This window comes from Piliocolobus tephrosceles, chromosome 1, assembly GCF_002776525.5.
Source record: "Piliocolobus tephrosceles isolate RC106 chromosome 1, ASM277652v3, whole genome shotgun sequence".
Taxonomy (NCBI): Eukaryota; Metazoa; Chordata; class Mammalia; order Primates; family Cercopithecidae; genus Piliocolobus; species Piliocolobus tephrosceles.
In genome coordinates, this window is record NC_045434.1 from 103,221,753 (window position 1) to 103,242,739 (window position 20,987).

General features: G+C 36.8%; 1 protein-coding gene across 2 annotated transcripts in view; it reads left to right on the top strand.

The window, feature by feature from the left end:
• The window catches only part of GDAP2 (ganglioside induced differentiation associated protein 2), a 60,594-nt gene that overhangs the window by 16,125 nt on the left and 23,482 nt on the right, over positions 1–20,987 (top strand). For both annotated transcript variants that reach the window (XM_023222726.2, XM_023222727.3), the window contains exons 4-8: positions 8–161; positions 930–1,018; positions 6,392–6,468; positions 11,784–11,943; positions 13,951–14,107. In XM_023222726.2, the coding sequence (XP_023078494.1) occupies positions 8–161; positions 930–1,018; positions 6,392–6,468; positions 11,784–11,943; positions 13,951–14,107 (637 nt within the window). The remainder of the gene's footprint in view (positions 1–7; positions 162–929; positions 1,019–6,391; positions 6,469–11,783; positions 11,944–13,950; positions 14,108–20,987) is intronic.

Sequence of the window (20,987 nt, forward strand, 5' to 3'; positions counted from 1 at the left end):
TTTCCAGGTTGCCGAACAGGTGAAGCAAAATTGACAAAAGGATTCAATCTAGCTGCCCGGTTCATCATTCACACAGTGGGACCTAAGTACAAGAGCCGCTATCGCACAGCAGCTGAGAGTTCCCTTTATAGCTGCTACAGAAACGTACTTCAACTAGCAAAGTATGGTCTACTCATTTTCTGGACATAGCATAACAGACATTGTTAAAGGCCCCAGTTTTTTTGTTTTTGTTTTTGTTTTCTGAGACGGAGTCTCCCTTTGTCGCCAGGGCTGGAGTGCAGTGGCCGGATCTCAGCTCACTGCAAGCTCCGCCTCCCAGGTTTACGCCATTCTCCCGGCTCAGCCTCCCGTGTAGCTGGGACTACAGGCGCCCGCCACCTCACCCGGCTAGGTTTTTTTTTGTATTTTTTAGTAGAGACGGGGTTTCACCGTGTTAGCCAGGATGGTCTCGATCTCCTGACCTCGTGATCCGCCCGTCTCGGCCTCCCAAAGTGCTGGGATCACAGGCTTGAGCCACCGCGCCTGGCCAAGGCCCCAGTTTTTTAAAGACAAAGGCCCCAGTTTTTAAAGATTAAAAACCTAGCAGTGGAAGTCAAATTTTGAGGGACTTAGGTGATTTAGGAGGACCCTGACAATAGAATTGTCTTTTCAGACTTAGCAGGATAAATGGGATAGATTTGAGTGACATGAGAATTTAACCTTTTCCCATTTTTTATTCAGTTTTTATGTGAAATATATGTCCTCCAAAGAGTGCAATTAAATTGTATATTAATATAATTATTGAGTAGTACAGTTGGGTTAGCTTTTATAATAGATTTGTTGAAGAAGGAGGAAAGGAGAAGTTGAGCTAGATTTTGAAATTAGTTATATATTGTGTATGTATTACAGATGTTTGTAGTGCAATTTTTGCGTTTTCCCTTTTTTTGCAGAGAGCAGTCAATGTCTTCTGTTGGCTTCTGTGTCATCAATTCTGCAAAACGTGGTTATCCTTTAGAGGATGCAACACACATAGCACTTCGTAAGTAATGTTGGAGATGCTGTACATGAATTGAATCTTAAAAATTTTTTTAAATCTGGGCATGGTGGCTCACACCTGTAATTCCAGCAACTTGGGAGGCTGAGGCAGGGGGATCACTTGAGGCCAGAAGTTTAAGGCTGCAGTGAGCTGTGATTGCATCTATGAATAGCCACTGCACTCCAGTCCGAGCAACATATAGTGAGACCTCGTCTCAAAAAAAAAAGTGTTTTTTTTTTTAAATCATTAAATAGTTATAGCCAAAGAATATTCATTGATTAAGTGATTGTAGCACCCTGGAGGGAAGCTTTTATTGGCAAGCTGCAGAGCTCTCAGTTTACTTTTTCACGTTGACATTTTTATCCATTTGAATAAAAGGTTAGAAGACTTGCCTATTAGTTTTTTTAATTTAACAGAATTTGATTGAGCAAAGAATGAGTCTGGAATTGGGCAGCCCCCAAAACCAGTATAGGTTCAGAGCAGCTAGCCTCTTGAATTTGAAAGTGATGCTAAGTTAGAAAGTATGGCTAATGCATTGAGTAGTTAAATCGCAATTTAGAATAATCTTAACAGTCTGCAACAAATGCAGTCAGATTTCATGATATCATATTTGTATAACACTTGGCAGTTTAAATAGCCACATTCACACATGCTATTTGAATGTAAAACTCTACATTTAGATTTTCAAAAGACTGGGCGCAATCAATGTGAGCCAAATGTCTGTATGTGACATAAAAATATGGCATTCAGCTAAAGAGAGTCCATGATCTCACTGTATATATGCAGATTTAGACCACATCTCGAGTTTTATATTTATTTCTGTGTGTCATATTTCATGAGACACTGACAAACAGGAAGGCAAACAGTTTGAGACAGTAGTGGTGTTTCTTCTAAAGAAGAGCATGCTTTTAGAAAATATGATGTCCATCTTCAAATATCTGAAGGAGTCTCATTGTGGACTTATTCTGTGCTGCATTTTTCAGGCAGCAGTTCTTTGGGGTATTGTCATAAACTACAATGAGCATCTGGTTTAGAACACTGTGGACCCACTGTCAAGAAAAATGTGCATAAATACAGAATTTGCATGTTATTTCAGGAAGTTTACAGATCCTCATCAGGATTGTAGATAAGAACTCCAACTGTACAAGGCAAGGTCTAAGACCAAGTTATAAGGAAGAAAATGTTGGTCCCACTTGAAGTAGTACTAACTGTAACAGAAAAGTATTTTAGCGAACTTCTTGTCACTAGGAACATTCATGCAGAGGTTACATGACCATTTGTTGCAGCTATTATAGAAAACACTTCTCATTTCAAAGACAAACGATACTAAATGATCTTTAAGACCCCCTGTTATCTCTAGAATTTAAAGTTGAAGAGCTGAAAGCCTTATATCCACAAATACCACAAAGATATTTGAATGTATAAATTATTATTATGTAGCCTGGAGTTTAGGGTGAGGATCTGTTCAGTCTTAGTCTTATTTAATTATAAACTATTTTAAAAACCAATATTCTAACTGCTCAAGGATTTTATAGTAAATTTGTATATTTTATAATTAAGCTTATATACATTATATTAGACTGAGCTTGGGGGGCAGGGATCTTACCTTTTTATCTTGAATGCGTGACATATGGTACTGGCTCAAGAAATATGTATTTTAAAAAAGGATAAGTAAATTCCACTTACTTTACTTAACAACCCTGTGTTTTAGGTAGTATGGTGTCCGTTGTACAAATAAAGAGGCTCAGAAATTTCTCCTGTTGTGAGGGTTATGCAGACTTGGAGCATATATCCAGACTTTCTGACTCCCAAGTCTAATAACCTGTCTGCTATACTAGATGATTCATTATGCTTGACTTAGAACTGCTTCAGTGGAAGACTACTCTGTTATTACATGCCTCTCTTCTAAATGGTACCTAACCAAAGCAAAATTCCTGCCTTGATATCATTGCTCCTGACAAGACTTTTGACTGGTCTCTGCATTCTCTGATTTTACTTAGTCCTTGTCCTGTCATCTCATAGCTTCTTTTATGTATCTCTTTTTTATGAAGGTAATCATAAGGATTATATTTTAAAGAGGCAGCATTATTTTGTATAAAAGGTTCTTAATAGGGAGTTAAGAAGACTGGTTTTTAGTTCTAATTCTACCAGTCCAACTCTAGCTCTGTGGCCCCAGACAAATCACTTGATACAGTACTATAAGAGACGTCAACTTTGAGAGTAGCAGCAGATAAAGATCGATAATGGGTATAAGGGACTTTGATGAAGCAATTTCTAAAAATATGACTAGCAAAAAGGAAATGTACAACTCTTAAAAAGTGGGCACATTTGACTTATTAGGCCTTAAATCTAGTGGCAAAACTGTAACATCTCATTCAAATACACAGAAGATGATGCCTTTTGCTTGAATATTTTATCAGACATTTGGAAAACAAATGACTTGTACACTTTTGTAACATATATGGGCCAAGAACAGATCTAATGATATAACTCTAAGTCCTTGGTATCAAAAGCTTTCTTATTAAACTCTTATCAGAGTTGATTTCATTTGAAGCCTAAGTAATATGTTTTTGATAGATATATTAAGACTTGTGCTTTTTTTTTCTTAGTTCATGTGCAGTTTGTTTTTCTCCAGAAAAAGCCTAAAGAAATATCTGCATTGAAATAAATTTATCAGATTATTTATTCATCCAACAAAAATTTGAGTGACTACTATGTACTATATACAACATAATACAGTGGCGAGAAATAAGATGAAGGTGTTTGTTCTTGTGGTGGTTTCAGATGGAGAATTATAATGTCCTAGATGTCATTCTTACAATTTATAGGGTATTCACTAGATGTTTAAGCACAGGACATCATGATTGGTTGCAGAGATACATGAAACTTTGAAAGCAAGAGCATGGTCTGACCTTTAGTACTAAAACCGTAGAGTCATGACATCATTCTTCTTCACAGCTTGTGCAGAGTTAATTTTCTACATGAGTTCCACTGAGAGAATTCAGTTTGGTTGCTATTTGGTATTGTATTTTATCTTCCAAAGAAAATAATATAATTATTCTGGGAAACTATTATGCATGAACATTAAAACTTGATGTCAAAGTAAGTAGGAAACAGAAAATCTTTATGTTTTGGTTTTGTTTTGTTTTCTGAGATAGAGTCATACACTGTCACCCAGGCTGCAGTGCAGTGGGGCAAACACAGCTCAATGCAGCCTCAACCTCCTGGGCTCAAGTGATCCTCCCTTGTTAGCCTCCCTTGTTAGGACTACAGGCATGTGCCACCATACCTAGCTAATTAAAAAAAAAAAAAAAATGTGGTAAACACAGGGTCTCACTGTGTTGCCCAAACTAGTCTTGAACTCAGGCTCAAGTAATTGTCTTGCCCTCACCTCCCAAAGTGCTGGGATTATAGCCATGAGCCCCCATACCCTGCTGAAAATCCTTTTTTGAAAGTTCATTTTTAAAGAAGCATTAAAGCAGAATAGAGGGAAAAATGAAAAGTAAATTTGTTATCTAACAGGAGGAGTGTTATGAGTGTTTGTTTAGTCCTTTAGCAAATGGGTTCGCTCTATCAGGTTCTTGAGCTACAATGTTGAACAAGAACAAAGCAGGCAATATGTAACTGAGCCATAAATTGTTAATTCAGTTACTAGTTACTTTTGAATGATTGCATATGACATCCGTAACGTGTGCTAGGCCCCAAATTAAAGTAATATTAATATAAAATATGCTTGGTGTTCAAAAAGCTTAGTCTAGCTATAAAATGTGAGAAATTCTTAAAATGAAGGGTGTTCAAAAGATTCTGGAGGGGGCACAAGGAAGGGTGGAGATGGCTCTTGGCTGGGTCTTGAAAAATGAGTAGGAGTTCACCAAAAGAAGAGAATGGTGGGTGAGTGGTCTTCTAGTCAAAGGTAGGCATGCAAGCAGAGGCAGGGCATCATAAAAGTAAGTGGTATGTTTTGAATACAGCAAAGTAGATTTGGCTAAAGCATAAGATGTGAGAAGAATAATTGAAAATAGGACTAAAGAGCTGAGTAGGGAAAAGTGGATAGTTGGGGTTGGAGTATAGTCATGCTAGGGTTTTTGAATCTTAACCTGTAAGCAGTGCAGAGCATCACCAGTGTTTAGTAAAGAGGGTAACATGAGAAGATAACTCAGGCAACAGTGAATATGTAGACTTGGGGAAGAAACACACAAGGAGAGCAGCTAAGAGCTTATTACCAAAGTCTGTGTGAGCCTTGAGAACCTGAAAGCAGCCAAAAGAAAGGAATAAATGTTAGAAATATTAGCAATAGAATTAAAAGCCATGGGAACTATTTGAAAATGCAGTGTGAAGGAAGAGGTAAAGGAAGCATCAAAGACAATTCAGGATTCTAGCTTGGATGATTGGTCGGATGTTGATATGTAACCAAAATAAGGAATGTGGGTAAAAAGGACCAGGTTTGTTGGGAAAAAGATGGTGGTCAGGATTTGGACCTTTTTGGGTCAGGTTTGGCTACACTGAATTTGAGGTCTCTGTGAGTTATCTGATCAGATATACCCAATAGGCGTCAGGTAATTTGGGTCTTTTCCTCAGAAAAAAGAATATAAAGATTTGGGAGCCATCAACATTTAAGGTAATACCTATCCAGCACATTCGTGAGCCAAGGAGAATAAGTATATCAAAAAAATAAAAAATATTGAAGGCAGAACCCTGGAGGACAACATTTTTAAAAGGTGAAGCCATGTGTGTTAAGGACTAAAGCTAGGGAGAGATCCAATGAGTTAAGAACTGAAGGAAAGGCCAGTAGGTCTTGTTATTAGGAAGCTGATAAAGAAGAATTAGGATAACATAGAAATTAAGAAAAAAATAATTGAGCTTTGGTTTTGTGGAGTGTTGTCAGGGTCTGAAGGGCTGGGTAGGGTATCTAATACTGTAACTGAATGAATGGAAAGACACTTATGCTAGATCATTCTGGCCCAAGAGAGAGGCCCCAGGGAATAACAATATACTGGATAAGAGAGAATTATCTGGAGTCAGCATCTTCTACCACCAGTCACTGTTCTTGGCATTGGAAATAGAGCAAGAAATACAATAAAGTGTCTTCTGTTATGGAGCTTTCATTCTAGTGAATGAGGTGGAGAGGGCAGGGAGGATAACAATACACAAGTAACTTCATAAAATGTCTATCACAGTTGCTCTGGAGGAAAGCAAATTAGAGAAGAGTTTTTATACAAATAGTCTGAGCAGGCTTCACTGATAGGATATTACTAAGCAGTCCTGAATGAAGTGAGAAGTGATCCATTACAAAAATAAAACATTGAGGAGCTTGATTTTTCTTTATGTATAAGTAATTTTTTATTTATTGAGTAATCTTTCTATTCTTTTCCTTAGGCACTGTAAGGAGATTCCTAGAGATTCATGGGGAAACCATTGAAAAAGTAGTATTTGCTGTCTCTGATCTTGAAGAGGTATTTTGCTAATTGTTACATTATTTAAATCTTATTTCTACCTTTAAGCATTTGCCTTTGGCTTATCGCTGTATATTTACTGAGTTTCCAGCAGACAAATCCTAATGATCTATGTATGTATTTGAGAGTGGGTCTTACCATCATTCATTGAAAAAGACTTATTGGAAACTAAAAACAAGTCAAGAAGGAGCATTTTGTTCATATTTTTTATGGCTAAACTGTTGTCGCTGTAAGTGAAATCTTACAAAGTGGAGTTGTTTTGCTTGGCCCCTGTGTTAGCTCTCAAAGCAACACCTTCTAAGCACTGAGTGTTTGGGGAGCATAACTGAAAACTACTATGTCAGAAAAGCTTTGGTGTATGCCTGACCAGGTGACAGCCTAGCCCAGTGGCTGGTACTGTGAGGTTTATATGTTTTGTTATATGTTGTTAGGTTTAATATATTTCAATTTAATGTCAAGCCATTTTAGAAAATCAGTTTATTCTTATCTCATTACACTTTAATTTTAGAGTGCTTTGTCTAGTTCAGCTTCTAATATTTCCCAGTTTTGTATTATTGAACAAGTTAACCTCTCTGCTTCAGTAAAATAGAAATACTAATAGTACCTCTATCAGGTTTTTCTTGATAATAAAATGAGCTAGTATATTCATATGAGCTATCTATTAGTGAAGTATCTATTCAAGGCATATATAGCTACATATATAATATATATGTACCTTTGAATTTGCTGAAAAAAGGCACATTTACTTTATCTCTTGTTTCATCTGGTTTATTTATACATGGAATCTTGCAATGATCTTTTACTGAGTGTTTGCATATATCAGGTTTACTATATTAGGTCCTGGGAATATACCAGTGAAAAAAGCATGGTTGTTTCCTCAAGGAGCCTTTATCCTTTTGTGGAGATAGATAATTCAGATACATTCAGATAATTGTGATAAGTGAATTAATGGAGGTATGGGAAGGATAGGACATAACTTTAGCCTGGCACGGGGTTAGGAAATGCTTCCCATAGGGAGTGATACATAAGTTGAAATAATTGTAAAAGGTACATAAGATTTGCCAAGGGAGAGAGGCAAGTGACAACAGTCCTACAAGCCTGAGCAAAGGCATGGAAATAAGACATAGCATCGAGTGTTTAGTATTGCTGTTGCATAAAATGTGAGGCTGAGAGTGGCAAAAATGAAAGTTAGATAGGGATAAGATCATTCAAGGCCTTGTGTCACATCCTGTAAAATTTAGACTTTATTAATTACACAATGGGAAACAGAAGAGTTTTACACAAACAAATGATGTCATCTAATTTCTGTTTTAGCTGTGTGGAGGATGATTTGGAAAGAGAAAGACTAATGGCAAGAAGAGATAACAGGTGCTTGCAGTACTCCACATGAGAAATGATCAGGCCTGAACCAAGGGTACTGGTAGTGTTAAAATTTTAAACATTTAGTAAATAAATTCAACTGGAGTTGGTGGTTGATTAAATACATACGGGAAAAGGAGTTAAACATGACTTTTTGGCTTGAGTGACTAGGTAATGATGCCACCATTGAGATAGCAAATAGAAGGTAGGAAAAGTTTTGGAGATGGGATGAAGACAAATTATTTTCTGAACATGTTGAGTCTTAGAGGATCAGTGGATCATCAGGGCAGAGGCTCAGCAAACCATTGTGCTTATCAGTTTGAAGCTGAGGAGTGAAGTCAAGGTTAGAGATTTGTCCGTTTTCATAGGATAGGGTACAAATAAGATATGGCTCTTGCTCTCAGGGAGTTGTAGACTAATGCTGAGACAGCCAGATAAACAAAGATCACCCTACAGTGTGGCAAATGCTCCTCTAAGGTATGCACCACAGTGCCCTGGCAACTTGACACCTGACTCAGATTTAGAGGAACAGAGAATAAAAGTCTTTGCCTTCAGTATGCCTGGGAAAGTAATCAACATTTACCATCTTTTTCTCAAGTCATTTGTGAATAATTTATAGAAGAATAAAAGGATAATGAAAAACAAATTTATTAGACATTTTAGTAAGAATTTAAACATAACAAACCTCTTTGTATCAAGTAAATACTGTTGCACAAACATAAAAAATGAAAGAATACTGTCACACATCCTTTTAGTAAAATGAGATTGTCCAGATTGCTATCACAAAATAGTATGTGATTAAGTTCTTCCTGTTGAACGATGGAATGAGAATACCGTATTTCCTTTTGTCCTTAGAAATACACAGTGTCTCATGCCTGTAATCCCAGTACTTTGGGAGGCTGAGGCAGGTGGATCACCTGAGGTCAGGAGTTCAAGTCAGGGCAGGACTTATAGTTTAGGACTGGCTAGTTTGAATAATTCCAGCAGACTCTGGACTATAGGAGTAATCTCTAGATTCCTGATACCTGGCCCTTGATTATTTAGACCAAGAGAAATATTTGCATGGTGTGTAAGAGTTAGATAAGGAAATGATTAGAACTGTAGATTTGGGATTGGTTGGTTGGCATGTGCAAGATGTGCTGTTTACCATCTTTAGGAATTAGTAATACCTTACAGGGACAGTCTTCCCAGGCCAGAAAGCTTTTTAAGATGTGAAAAACATCATAAAATAAAATTTAAAAAAAAATTAAACATAATTAACATATATTTATTTAAAGAAGATATACAGATAACCAGTAAACACTGCAAAAGTGCTGCACACCATTAACCATTAGAGAAATACAAGTCAAAACCACAGTGGATACCACTTCACACCCACTAACATGGCTATAATTATGAAGGGAGACAATAACAAGTATTGGTGAGGATGTGGGGAAATTGGAACCCTCATAGATAGTTAATTGGAATGTAAAAATGGCACAGCTACTTTGGAAAACAGTCTGGCAGTTCATGAAAAAGTTAAACATAGAGTTACCCTATAATGCAGCAGTTTGACTCTTAGTTGTATACAGAAGAGAGTTGAAAACATTTATGTCCACACAAAAACTTGTACACAAATATCTGTAGTAGCATTCTTTTTTTTTGAGACGGAGTCTCGCTCTGTTTCCCGGGCTGGAGTGCAGTGGCCAGATCTCAGCTCACTGCAAGCTCTGCCTCCCGGGTTTACGCCATTCTCCTGCCTCAGACTCCCGAGTAGCTGGGACTACAGGCGCCCGCCACCTCACCCAGCTAGTTTTTTGTATTTTTTAGTAGAGACGGGGTTTCACCGTGTTAGCCAGGATGGTCTCGATCTCCTGACCTCGTGATCCGCCCGTCTTGGCCTCCCAAAGTGCTGGGATTACAGGCTTGAGCCACCACGCCTGGCCAGTAGCATTCTTTATAATAGCCAAAAAGTAGAAACAACTGAAATGTCATCAACTGATGAATTGATATAAAAAAATGTGGTGTGTGTATGTGTGCGTGCATGTGTGTTAGAATATTATTCAGCCATAAAAAAGGAATGAAGTATTGATACATGCTACAACATGAGTGAACCTTGAAAACATCATGCGAAGTGAAAGAAGCCAGACACAAAATGCCACATACTGTATTCCATTTTTATTTTTATTTATTTATTTATTTATTTTTTATTTTTTTTTGAGACAGAGTCTCACCCTGTTGCCCAGGCTGGAGTGCAGTGGCACGACCTCGGCTCACTACAACCTCCAAATCCCAGGTTCAAGCAATTCTCCTGCCTCAGCCTTCAAAGTAGCTGGGACTATAGGCACATGCCACCGTACCTGGCTAATTTTTTGTATTTTTAGTAGAGATGGGATTTCACTGTGTTAGCCAGGATGGTCTCCATCTCCTGACTTCGTGATCTGTCCGCCTCAGCCTCCCAAAGTGCTGGGATTACAGGCGTGAGCCACCGCGCCCGGCCTTTTTTTTTTTTTTTTATTTTTTTGAGACAGAGTCTCACTCTGTCACCAGGCTGGAGTGCAATGGTGCAATATCGGCTCACAGCAACCTCCGCCTCCTGAATTCCGGTGATTCCCCCGCCTCAGCCTCTCGAGTAGCTGGGACTACAGGCGTGCGCCACCATGCCCGGCTAATTTTTTGTATTTTACTAGAGATGGGGTTTCACCATATTGGTCAGGTAGATATCGATCTGACCTCATGATCCCCCTGCCTCGACCTCCCAGAATGCTGGGATTACAGGTGTGAGCCACCATGCCTGGCCCTGTATTCCATTTTTATGAAATGTCCAAAAATAGACAAATTCATAGTGACAGAAAGAAGATTAGTAATTGCCAGGGGTGGGAGAAGAAGGAATGGTGAATGATTGCTGATGGGTTTTAGAGTGATTAAAATGTTCTGGAATTAAATAGTGGTGGTGATTATACTCCCTTTGTGAATACTGTATATGAAAAAACCACTGAAACTGAGTTTGGTGGTGTACACCTGTAATCCCAGCTACTTGGAAAGTTGAGATGGGAAAAATGCTGGAGCCCAGAAGTTTGAGAACAACCTGGGCAGCATAGCAACACCTCATCTCAAAAAAGAAAACAAAAACAAACACTGAATTGTATACTTTAAAAGGGTGAATTTTATGGTATGTGAATTCTGTCTCAGTTTTTTTACTGCGGGCAACACAATGTGAAACTGAAAGATAATGATTTCTTGAATGAGTTCCTTTTCCCAGGTGATTCCATAATTTTTTCTTTTTATTTTATTTGTCTTTTTTAGTATAGTTTGTAATAATTGATGAGTAATTCTAGGTAATGAGAAAACGATTCCTAGGAAGATGAAAAAGCAAAATGCTTCAAGAGGTAGGACAAATAAGAGCATACATGCCTTTAATGTATTGCAGATTTATTAGTCCAGTGGACCAATCAATATGGGAATTACAAAATAAGATGAGTTTTATTCTGTTTTTGTTTTTTTAAGTAAAGTTCATCTTTGTTCTTTGAAAAAATTTTTAAGAAATAATAAACATCATGAAAGAGAAATCCTTCACAAACAACTCAGAAGCTAAACCTGGTTGAACGGACCCTGATGGCACACTGAGGGTTAAGGAAGTAGCTAGCATCGGAGCCAAATCTTGAGAGACTGGTATCATTAGGAAGTGAAGGTACAGATGGGGACAGGAGTGGCAGGACTTACGCATTCCAGGTTCAGTGACCTGGAATTGTTAGGATAGGCATCACATTTAACTTGACTAGATAACAATATCCTTATCTTTAACACAAAAGCTGATTGAGGGTTCCAGACAGTATCTAGTCTGAGCTCAGAAGTCGTAAAGTCTTTATTCTTGATGGAGGTTGTCTTCACAGTGTATGAACAGCTCAGCTAAGTACTGCTGAGGTCTTCTTTGTTTTGTGCTATTTTTCACAGAATGTCTTGCTTTTCTGACACAGGCTACTTACCAAAAGCTGCTACCTCTGTACTTCCCAAGGTCGTTAAAAGAGGAGAATCGATCATTGCCGTACCTACCTGCAGATATTGGAAATGCAGAAGGGGAGCCTGTGGTACCTGAACGACAGATTAGAATAAGCGAGAAACCTGGTGCTCCAGAAGGTGAGCTCTAGAGCTCTTTTTAAATCTCCCTCTTAAGGAGCAAAAATAAGGCACCAATCACCAAAGAAGTAAGAAATTCAGCTTGACTTTTGGAAAACTCTCTGTTACCATGACACTACTATCAAGACCAGTGTAGAAGTTTTTGAGTTCTATTCTTGAAATTACAAATAAAATTATAGATAGATAGATATATGTCAAATCTGTGTTAGACAGTGGGGATTAAGAGGTGGCTATAACAGCATTCTAACCCTGATGGAGGTTATAGTTTCATGCAGGACACTGTTGAGATAGTAAAGTAAGTTATTGTCTAACATTTTGAACAGCTTTCAGTATCCTCCGAAAATCATACTTAACATGAAATACTAAGACGAGAATATTATAACCATTCATTTTGTTTCTTCGGGTTATGTACTGTCGTAGGTTGGAGCAGTGGGTAGAATGTGTTAGGATGGGGACCTTCTGAATCTATTCTGCGTGACATCTTGTAGTGATGTTCATGTGTACATGTTTAAGGTCTTAAGTCCCTTCTGTGGAGATATGCCTCACATGCTTCAGTGCTGGGACTGAATCTTGTAATCCAGCAGTTTAGGGAATTACTGTGAAATTCGTAGGGTGAATATTTCTTTTAAAAATGAGCACCAAGCCAAAATCGGTAGGAAGCGACTCAAGATTTTATCACAAGTACATAGACTTTCATCAAGTGGAGGGAATTATAAGTGGTTTAGCATCAGAAAATGTGAAATGTCTGGAAACCAAGCTTTGCTGAAGGGGTGCCCATGCACTTTGGGTGAGCCTCTAGTATAGTATATCCTTGAAATAATGCAGAGTTGTTTTGAAATCCTCATGCCTATGACTACCATAAAATTTTTCTTTCATAAAATGCATTTAGTGTGATAATGAGTGGTGAACAGCAAAACCACTTTGAGTGCTGGGCAGTAGATAAGACTCATTGATTTGCTAAAAGATTCTCTTCTATCCACCATTCCCAGAGTGTTTGATTTTGCATTCATATCTCAGAAAATACTTTTTGTGATAGATGTACGCCTTAGCATTCTTAAATATTTTCAAGTAGAATGTTAAATCTGTTAAAATATGTATAACCAAGCTTTACTTGAGGGGTGTTTTTAATGAAAGCAGGCCCTTCCAATCTATTGGCCTGTCAGTTTGAGGAGCAGTGAAGTAGATGTGGGGAAACTCCAGCTGATTGTCCACCAGTTTGGAATTCAAGTGCTGGCATTGCCTTGGGAATTTCCCCCTTGGTACAAGGTTTGTTTTGTTTTGTTTTGTTTTTGCGTAACAGATCTACCAAGGCAGTGAATACCACACTAACAGATAATCTGTTCCCAAGAGACTGATTTCTAGTCATCCAACTCACAGTGGTTGTGTGGACAGATTAGAAAGTTAATTTATTAATTTGTAGTGAGAACTGTAACTCTTATAGATCAAAATAACTAGGTTTGTATGACAGTGTAGAAAACCAGGATGCTACATTATAACTGAAATATTTCTTAAGGAATGTGGATCATACTCTGTGATCCTGGTACATCCATCTTGGGATGTTACCTGACAGAACAGCTGAGGTTTATGCAATCAAATGCTTCCTCTTTCAACAGTGCTGTATAAACCTTCCTAAATGCTTGTTTTTTATACTTCTTTTTTGTCAGATGCTGTGCAATGAGCCATCGTTAAACCCAGATACAGTCTAATTACTTCTGTCTTTTTGTGTGTGATTACATTCTACTCTTTTCTTCCTAGGGTTACACCCAGGTCACCCTGATTGGATTTCACATATTACTAAACCTTTGTCACACATGGACAGGCAGTTTCTTTCATTATTTCAGTTTTACAGATGCCTAAATCTGATCACAGTTTCATTCTCAAAAATAACTTTGACTCCAGTTTTTTGAGTTACCTCACTGTCATCCTTACTACAGCATTCACAATCTGTTTCATTTACTGTCTAGTTTTAGCATAAGCTCTCTATTGATAGTAGCATTTTTGTTACAGATAACCAAGAAGAGGAGGATGAAGGCTTGGGAGTTGATCTCTCTTTCATTGGCTCTCACGCTTTTGCTCGAATGGAAGGAGATATTGACAAGCAAAGAAAACTGATCCTTCAGGGACAATTATCAGAGGCAGCTCTGCAGAAGCAGCATCAAAGAAAGTAAGACAACCCTTCAGGACTGTTAGATACATAAGGACATCAGAAGCAGGAAAGGGACCTTACATCTGATACGTGAGCTACGTGTATACATAATGCATCCCAATGTATTTTTCGTGACCATCAGTGAGGAAGATGTCGTCCTCACTTCGGAGGCGCGAAAACTCAAAGTTAAGAAAGTTATCAGTGGCCACAGTTAATATGTGGTGAAACCAGTGTTCAGATACATGTCTGATTTCAGAGCTCCTACCCTGTCTACTATAATCATAGTGCCTCCATAATATAGGTTTATATTCTAAAAGGAGAAATTAGGAAAAGGGAAAGGCAGTTATAAAGCTTTTATTTAGCTCTACTATGTTTATAATTAAAACATAATCTATAGTTTAATTAAATTTAAAGGAGCTTTATTTCTCCCTGACTTATCCCAAGGACCTTATAAGACATCCAAACCATTCTGTTTCTTCCATATGTCTTCTAAAGCAATTTTGAATAAATCCTTTTAAAAACATAGAAGCAGCTTTATACTTTTGGGTAAGCTTTCCTAAAGATCCAGTCTTTGTAAAGCTAACTGCTTTTAAAAAAAGTCTAAAGAAAATTAAAAAAAAATAAACTATAAATGTCTACTATCCATTACCTTATAGGGTTGATTGAGGGTTAGCACCTCATAGGGTTTTTGTGAGTATTAAATGAGGTAATGAGCTTTAGCAGAGAACCTGGTACTTGTCAGGCTCTTAAAATTGCTCACTGTTATACTGAGCAAATCATGGCTTGTTTTATCTTTGAGCTTTGGTACTTGCCATTCCTTTTGAATGGGCTACTCTCATCCTTCAGTTTCTATCCAGATTTCAAAAGCAATTGCCTCTAGAGACCTACCTCCCAAGTCTGGAATAGATGCCACCTCCTGTATGTTTTTTTCATACCCTGTTCTCACCCAAAGCATGGCATAGTATTTTTCACGCTGTATTGTAATGATGTCTCCATGCTCTCTGTCTCCACTGATAAAGTGGAAGTTGGACTATAAGATCTCTCGAGGCCCTTACAGAATTAGTATTTTGTGTCTCCTCAATCCCAGGTCTTCCTTTATTCTGATTTTAATTTAAAAAACAAAAGCATATGAGCCACTAGGGGGCACCAAGGAACAGCTTTTCCAAGTGAGGTAGTCACAGTCAAATGATACTTCGGTGGTTTCTAAACTTGGCCATATGTTTAAGATTCATCTGGTGGACATTTTTCATTAAATGCTGTGCCTGGTCTCCTCACATTACTGGGATCTGGGACTTCTTTAGTATCGAGTCTCTTTTGCACTCAAAAATTGTTGAAGACCCCAGAGAGCTTTTGTTTTTATGGGTTATATCTTTCAATATTTATCATATGAGAAATTATTTATTTATTTTAAAATAACTGTTTTTTAATTTAATGAGAAAGATAGTGTTTTTTTTTTCAGTCTTGCAAATTGTTTAATGTTTGACTTAATCGAAGACAGCCGGATTCTTATATCAGCATTCAAAGTGCTGCAGTAAGTTGTTTTGACTAATGTATATGAAGAAAACCTAACCTCACTGAGATTATAATTGGAAAATAGAGGAGTATTTTAACAGCCTTTTAAAATAATTGGGATATTCTTTGATACTGTACCAGAATTTGATAAATAGTAATGTTTTAAAATATAGTTGTAATGCAGAATCTCAAACTGTATCCATGAATTTTTGAATTCTATTATATTAAAATGTGTTGTTCTGTACTTTGAACAGATTTCATAATAGGAATGTATAGCATGGCTTTATAACATGATACGTTAGCTTTTCGGAAAGTATCGATTCATTGAATTATTCAGAGCTCCAAATATTGACACATTTCATTACACAGTATCAAAAAATTATATTTGTTAGTATCAATTGTACAGTATCACCAATCTCATCAGAAAAGTATTTAATGTTAGGAACTGCCAAGCTTCTGATAACAATAAAAATGTTTCAAATATATATATATTTAAAGCTCAAGTTTTATCGTTGGCAACAAATACTGTTGGTTATTTTTCTTGAAATGTCAGGGTCACTTTATTCATTTTTGGGAAAACATCTGCCACATATGCATGTTGAATAACTATAGTTTGCCAGTCATTCTTTGAAGTAAAAATGGTGCTGCATGAAAAAAAGCAACTAGTCCAGCTCACAACTCAATCACATAGTGACTTTCTTCAAGGCAGCCTCACACTTCAATATGCAAAAGTGCTTTATGTGTTCTTCCCATTTTGTCTTGCATTAATTTAAAAAGATGAGGTCTCAAGGACTGATTTAATAAAAGTAATAATCTTTACTTCTCCATCGAAGACATTCTTAAATGCAGCTGGCCTTTTTTGTTTATTGATGCCACTGCCTTGATTTGTGGTAAGGCTATTACCAGCTGTTTTTACCCATCAGTTGCTTTTGCACTATCAGTGTAAATGTCCATGCAGTGAAAAACGCAAACAATGTTATTGCAAAAATAGTTTTGATCTTACAACCTCCTAAAGGCACGTCAGGATCTCTTTAGGAGTCTACAGACTACACTTTGAGAATCACTGGTCTGTGATCTCTCACCAGTACTTTATAGTTAGAAGGAATTTTGGTCATCATTTGTTAATAGTTTTCCAAAATGAGGTCCACAGTCTATCAGCATTAGAATCACTAAGAGTGCTTGTTAAAAATCTGTGCCCCACACCAAACTTCCTATATCAAACTTCCTGTCCTCCATGGAAAGGACTCAGAAATCTTCTTTCTAAAGTTTCTTAGATGATCCTTTTGGGCCCTAAATCACTGACCTAGTGTGACTCCATTATGTTACATGAAGTAAATTGATCCCACGGAGTGGCTTGCCCACAGTTACAGCTACTTAAGGAAGATCTTTCAACGTAGCCCCTGTAGTGTATCTCCCTTCTCTACTCACCTTCAACCCACTTACACAAGCCAACGTCAGAGGAGTTGGAAAAGGACTGGAGACTTTTTATATTCACATACAAAGAACCACATAATTATCACCTTTGTGAAATCAGTCAACCTGTTCTCTTCTGTCCATTTTCTCTTTCTCTCTCTCCCTCTCTCTCGCTCACACACACACACACAAATACACACAAACTTACTACATACCTAACTCATTTTTCCATGAAATGGTACAGATATCTGGAATTTTTAAGTTTGTCTTTGGACTGGTTGCTGGTTTTGTTGTTGTTGCTGTTGTTGTTTTTCTAAGTGAGTTGATTAGTTTTACTTAGTAACTTAGTTTAAGCCAGTATTAAAATAAATTTATATTCACTGATTCCACACTTTCTGGAAAGGAGTCCTATAGCATGTAAAGCATTATCCTTTGTATTGGTAGAGGACCTTGATCTTGAGAGTCACATTTGTAACACAGTTGACTTTTTCCATTTTGTTTAGGAAACAATGAACACCTATTCTACAAGAAAATATTCTAGTTGCAAGTACACAGAGATAAAGTACTCCCCATCTTCTGGAAGTCCATGAATGAGCCACACTACCTTGAGATGTCAGAGGTATTGAGACAGAAGTTCAGAACTGCAGTCAGGTTGTGTGTGTGAAGTCAACACATAGTTGCAGGCTTGGAGAAGAGCATAACCTATGGCTCCCAAAGCTATTTGCTTGAGTAAGGAGCTATATCTGACCAAAAGATTTTTCTGATTTCCCATTTATGTGCCCAGTGTCTGTGATGATTGAAAATGAGGTCTTCTCTTGTATCTATAAAGCAGACTACTTCAGAGTGATGTTAAAAACTTTAGAAAAAATAAACTTAATGGAGTTTATTTGAGCAAAGTAGTATTCATGAATCAGACAGCACTCAAAACCAGAAGCAGTTCAGAGAACTTCACTATAGCAGCATGAGCAGCAGACTTTTATAGACTGATTGCAGAAGCAAAGTAAAGAAATTACTTGATTGGCTACAGCTAGGCATTTGCTTTATTTGGGTATGATCCAGCTAGTTTGCCATTTGTGATTGGCTGAAACTCAGTTTAGTTGCTTTTTGTTTGTTTGTTTCTAAAATTAATCAGTTACAAGGGATTCTTCTAAGTTAAGTTGTGATATGGTTATGTAAGGGTTCCTGGTACAGAAACTACTCTAAGCTAATTGGCCTCTTGCTATTTTGTTTTAACAGTGATAACCAGTTCTCAAAAGTATGGTCCAGGGAGGAACCTGATACTCTGTTTTCTTCTCAAAAGTGTGATCCAGGGAACCTGATAAACTGTTTTTATAATGTGGCCAGGCATGGTGGCTCATGCCTGTAATTCCAGCACATTGGGAGGCCAAGGGGGTTAGATTGCTTGAGTCCAGTTCATGAAACCCTGTCTCTTAAGAAAAAAAAAAAATGGCCAGACATGGTGGCGCATGCCTCTGTTCCCAACTATGCAGAAGGCTGAGGAGCCTAGGAGGTGGTGGAGGTTGCAGTGACCTGTGATCACACCACTGTATTCCTGCTGGGGTGAAAGAGAGAGACCCTGTCTCAAAAAAAAAAAAGAAGAAAAGAAAAAAATCATAACGTTACTGAGACTTATTTTTCTTTTTCATTCACATTCTCTCACAGTGTTCAATGGAGTTTTCTGGAGGCCACTCAGTATATGATATTGCAGTAATTTAAATGCAAATGCACATATGAGAATCTAGCAGAAATTAAAGAGATTTGCAAGTTAAAAAATACAACTCTTTTCTCTAAATACAACTTTTTTAAAAAAGTTGTGTTCACAAAATAGGTTTTTCATTGTTTATTTTTAAAATTTCTCTTTTTATTTCTAATATGAGAACTGGTAGATATAAATGACACAAACAAAAGATGTTTAAGGTCCTCAATAATTTATAAAAACATAAAAATGTCTGTGTTTTATATAGATATATTTGGGTCCTGAGACCAAAAAGTTTCTGATGGCTGTTTGTTAAGGAGTTTATGATACAACTAAGCTATAAGTCATCTGTTTGCATGCTCAGCCATATTTGAGGTTGTAGGTTGTAGTTTTAAAAATTTCTTTCTCTTGATATCTCTGAATCAGGTTTTTATTTTCACATATTGAGTCTGGCTTCTGTTGATTATGTTAATTACTTAGGTTGAACAAATGTAAAAGTAAGTAGGTTTTTAGTTAGTAAATATCTTTTCAAAAGCCTTCAGTTCTTCCATCAGTAACGAAACTAAAGGTCACATGGATTGGCAATAGTTTTATGTCACTCCTTTCGTAGCACTGCCTTGCCACCTCAGTATCTCTTCAAAATAATTGTTTTTAACATGCGAAAAATTAGACGTGTTTTCTAATCCAGGTCTGCCATCCAGTTGTGATTCTGATTTGGGTGTATCATAAGGTAGACATTAGTTTACTTACCAAAATTAGGAAGCAACCTAGATATTCTTTTTCAAAAATACTGCTTTTGAAACTCTTCACATTATTTTACAGGAATATTTTATTTCCTTTTTTATTAGTATTACTTGACTGGCTTAAGATTCAGTTGCCTGTGACCCTTATGTCATTTTTCTCAACAAAATCATTATCTTCTTCATTATTAAATACTTAATAGGCTTTTACTAATGTGCCAAATGTTGTGCTGGATACTACTAGTAATAAAGTGACAAGCAAGATAGATATAGCACCCTTCTGCATGGAGCTTAGGGTCTTGCAGAGGAGAAAAATGTTAAACTAATTAGTTATATGAATAATTGTTTAAATTACTGTACAGGGTCAATAAGAGCATACAACAAGGATCTTAACTAAATCTAGGATGGGTCAGTTGTATAAGGTCTGGGAAAGCCTGTGTTAATTCCAAAGACAGAATTTTTCCTGGGCTATGATTTTACACAGATGGGTTGGTTATTAGTCTTTTAAGAATGATATAGTTTAAAATTTTTGTGTCATTCAGCTGTTGGCTGTACAGGTGGATGGTAATTTATTAACTGGAAAATAATTGGCTTATATTAGCTTTGTGAGAACAGTGTCCAACCTCAGTTGGTTGCAACCCATTGAGAAACTAATTAGTATTTCTGCCTTTAGAGCACTCTAGTGGCTACTTTTTTCTGCCATTTTGACATATTTTGTATTCTTGTTTATCCATGATTATTATGTTTACCCATAAAATAATAGAATTTTGTTTATTTGGAATAAGAAAATATTCTATAGGATATTCGGGAAATATCCTGTAGGAAACGCAGAAACTATTTTGAGTTCATATTTTCCTTTTAGCTTTGTTTTGATTTTTGGATTGGAACAAAAGATTCCATGTCTTTATTTAAACAAAACAAAACACTATAGCAAAAAGTGAGGTGCTGTTTATAAGAAATGTAATAGAAAACATGAAATATTCTTTGAATAATGAAGTTTAGAAAAAAAGGAGGGTACTGTCCATTGACTGAGAAGAGTAACAATCTTTTGCTTTTACTCTTCCCAACTGTTGATTTGTTTAAAATTATGACTAAATAATCAGACTTACACAACCTATAGTGGGAATGGCAGAGACTTAATTGGAATAAAGAAGAAACCTGATGAAGATTGCAATCATGAGTTGTTGCATGGTCCTTAGAAACCAGAACAGGACCAGTGTCTCAGCAGTGATTCTAACCTTTTAAAAATCATGACCCCTTTAAGAATCTGATGTAAACTATAAACTTCTCCCCATAAATATGTTCATAGAGATTTTGTCAACTAAAATCTATCTTTAGATCTCAAGTTGTTAATCATCAATCAAGGGTTAAAACATTTTAGAGTTTATACTATTTGTGTTCACACTATGGACAAATCCCAAACTTTAGATGATTAAGGACTTAAATATTTAAAAATTTTGAAACCTGTGGAAGAAGTTAAGTTAGTATCCTTCAAACCTTAGAGAAAGGGAAGATTTTTTTAAGCACATGAAAAGCA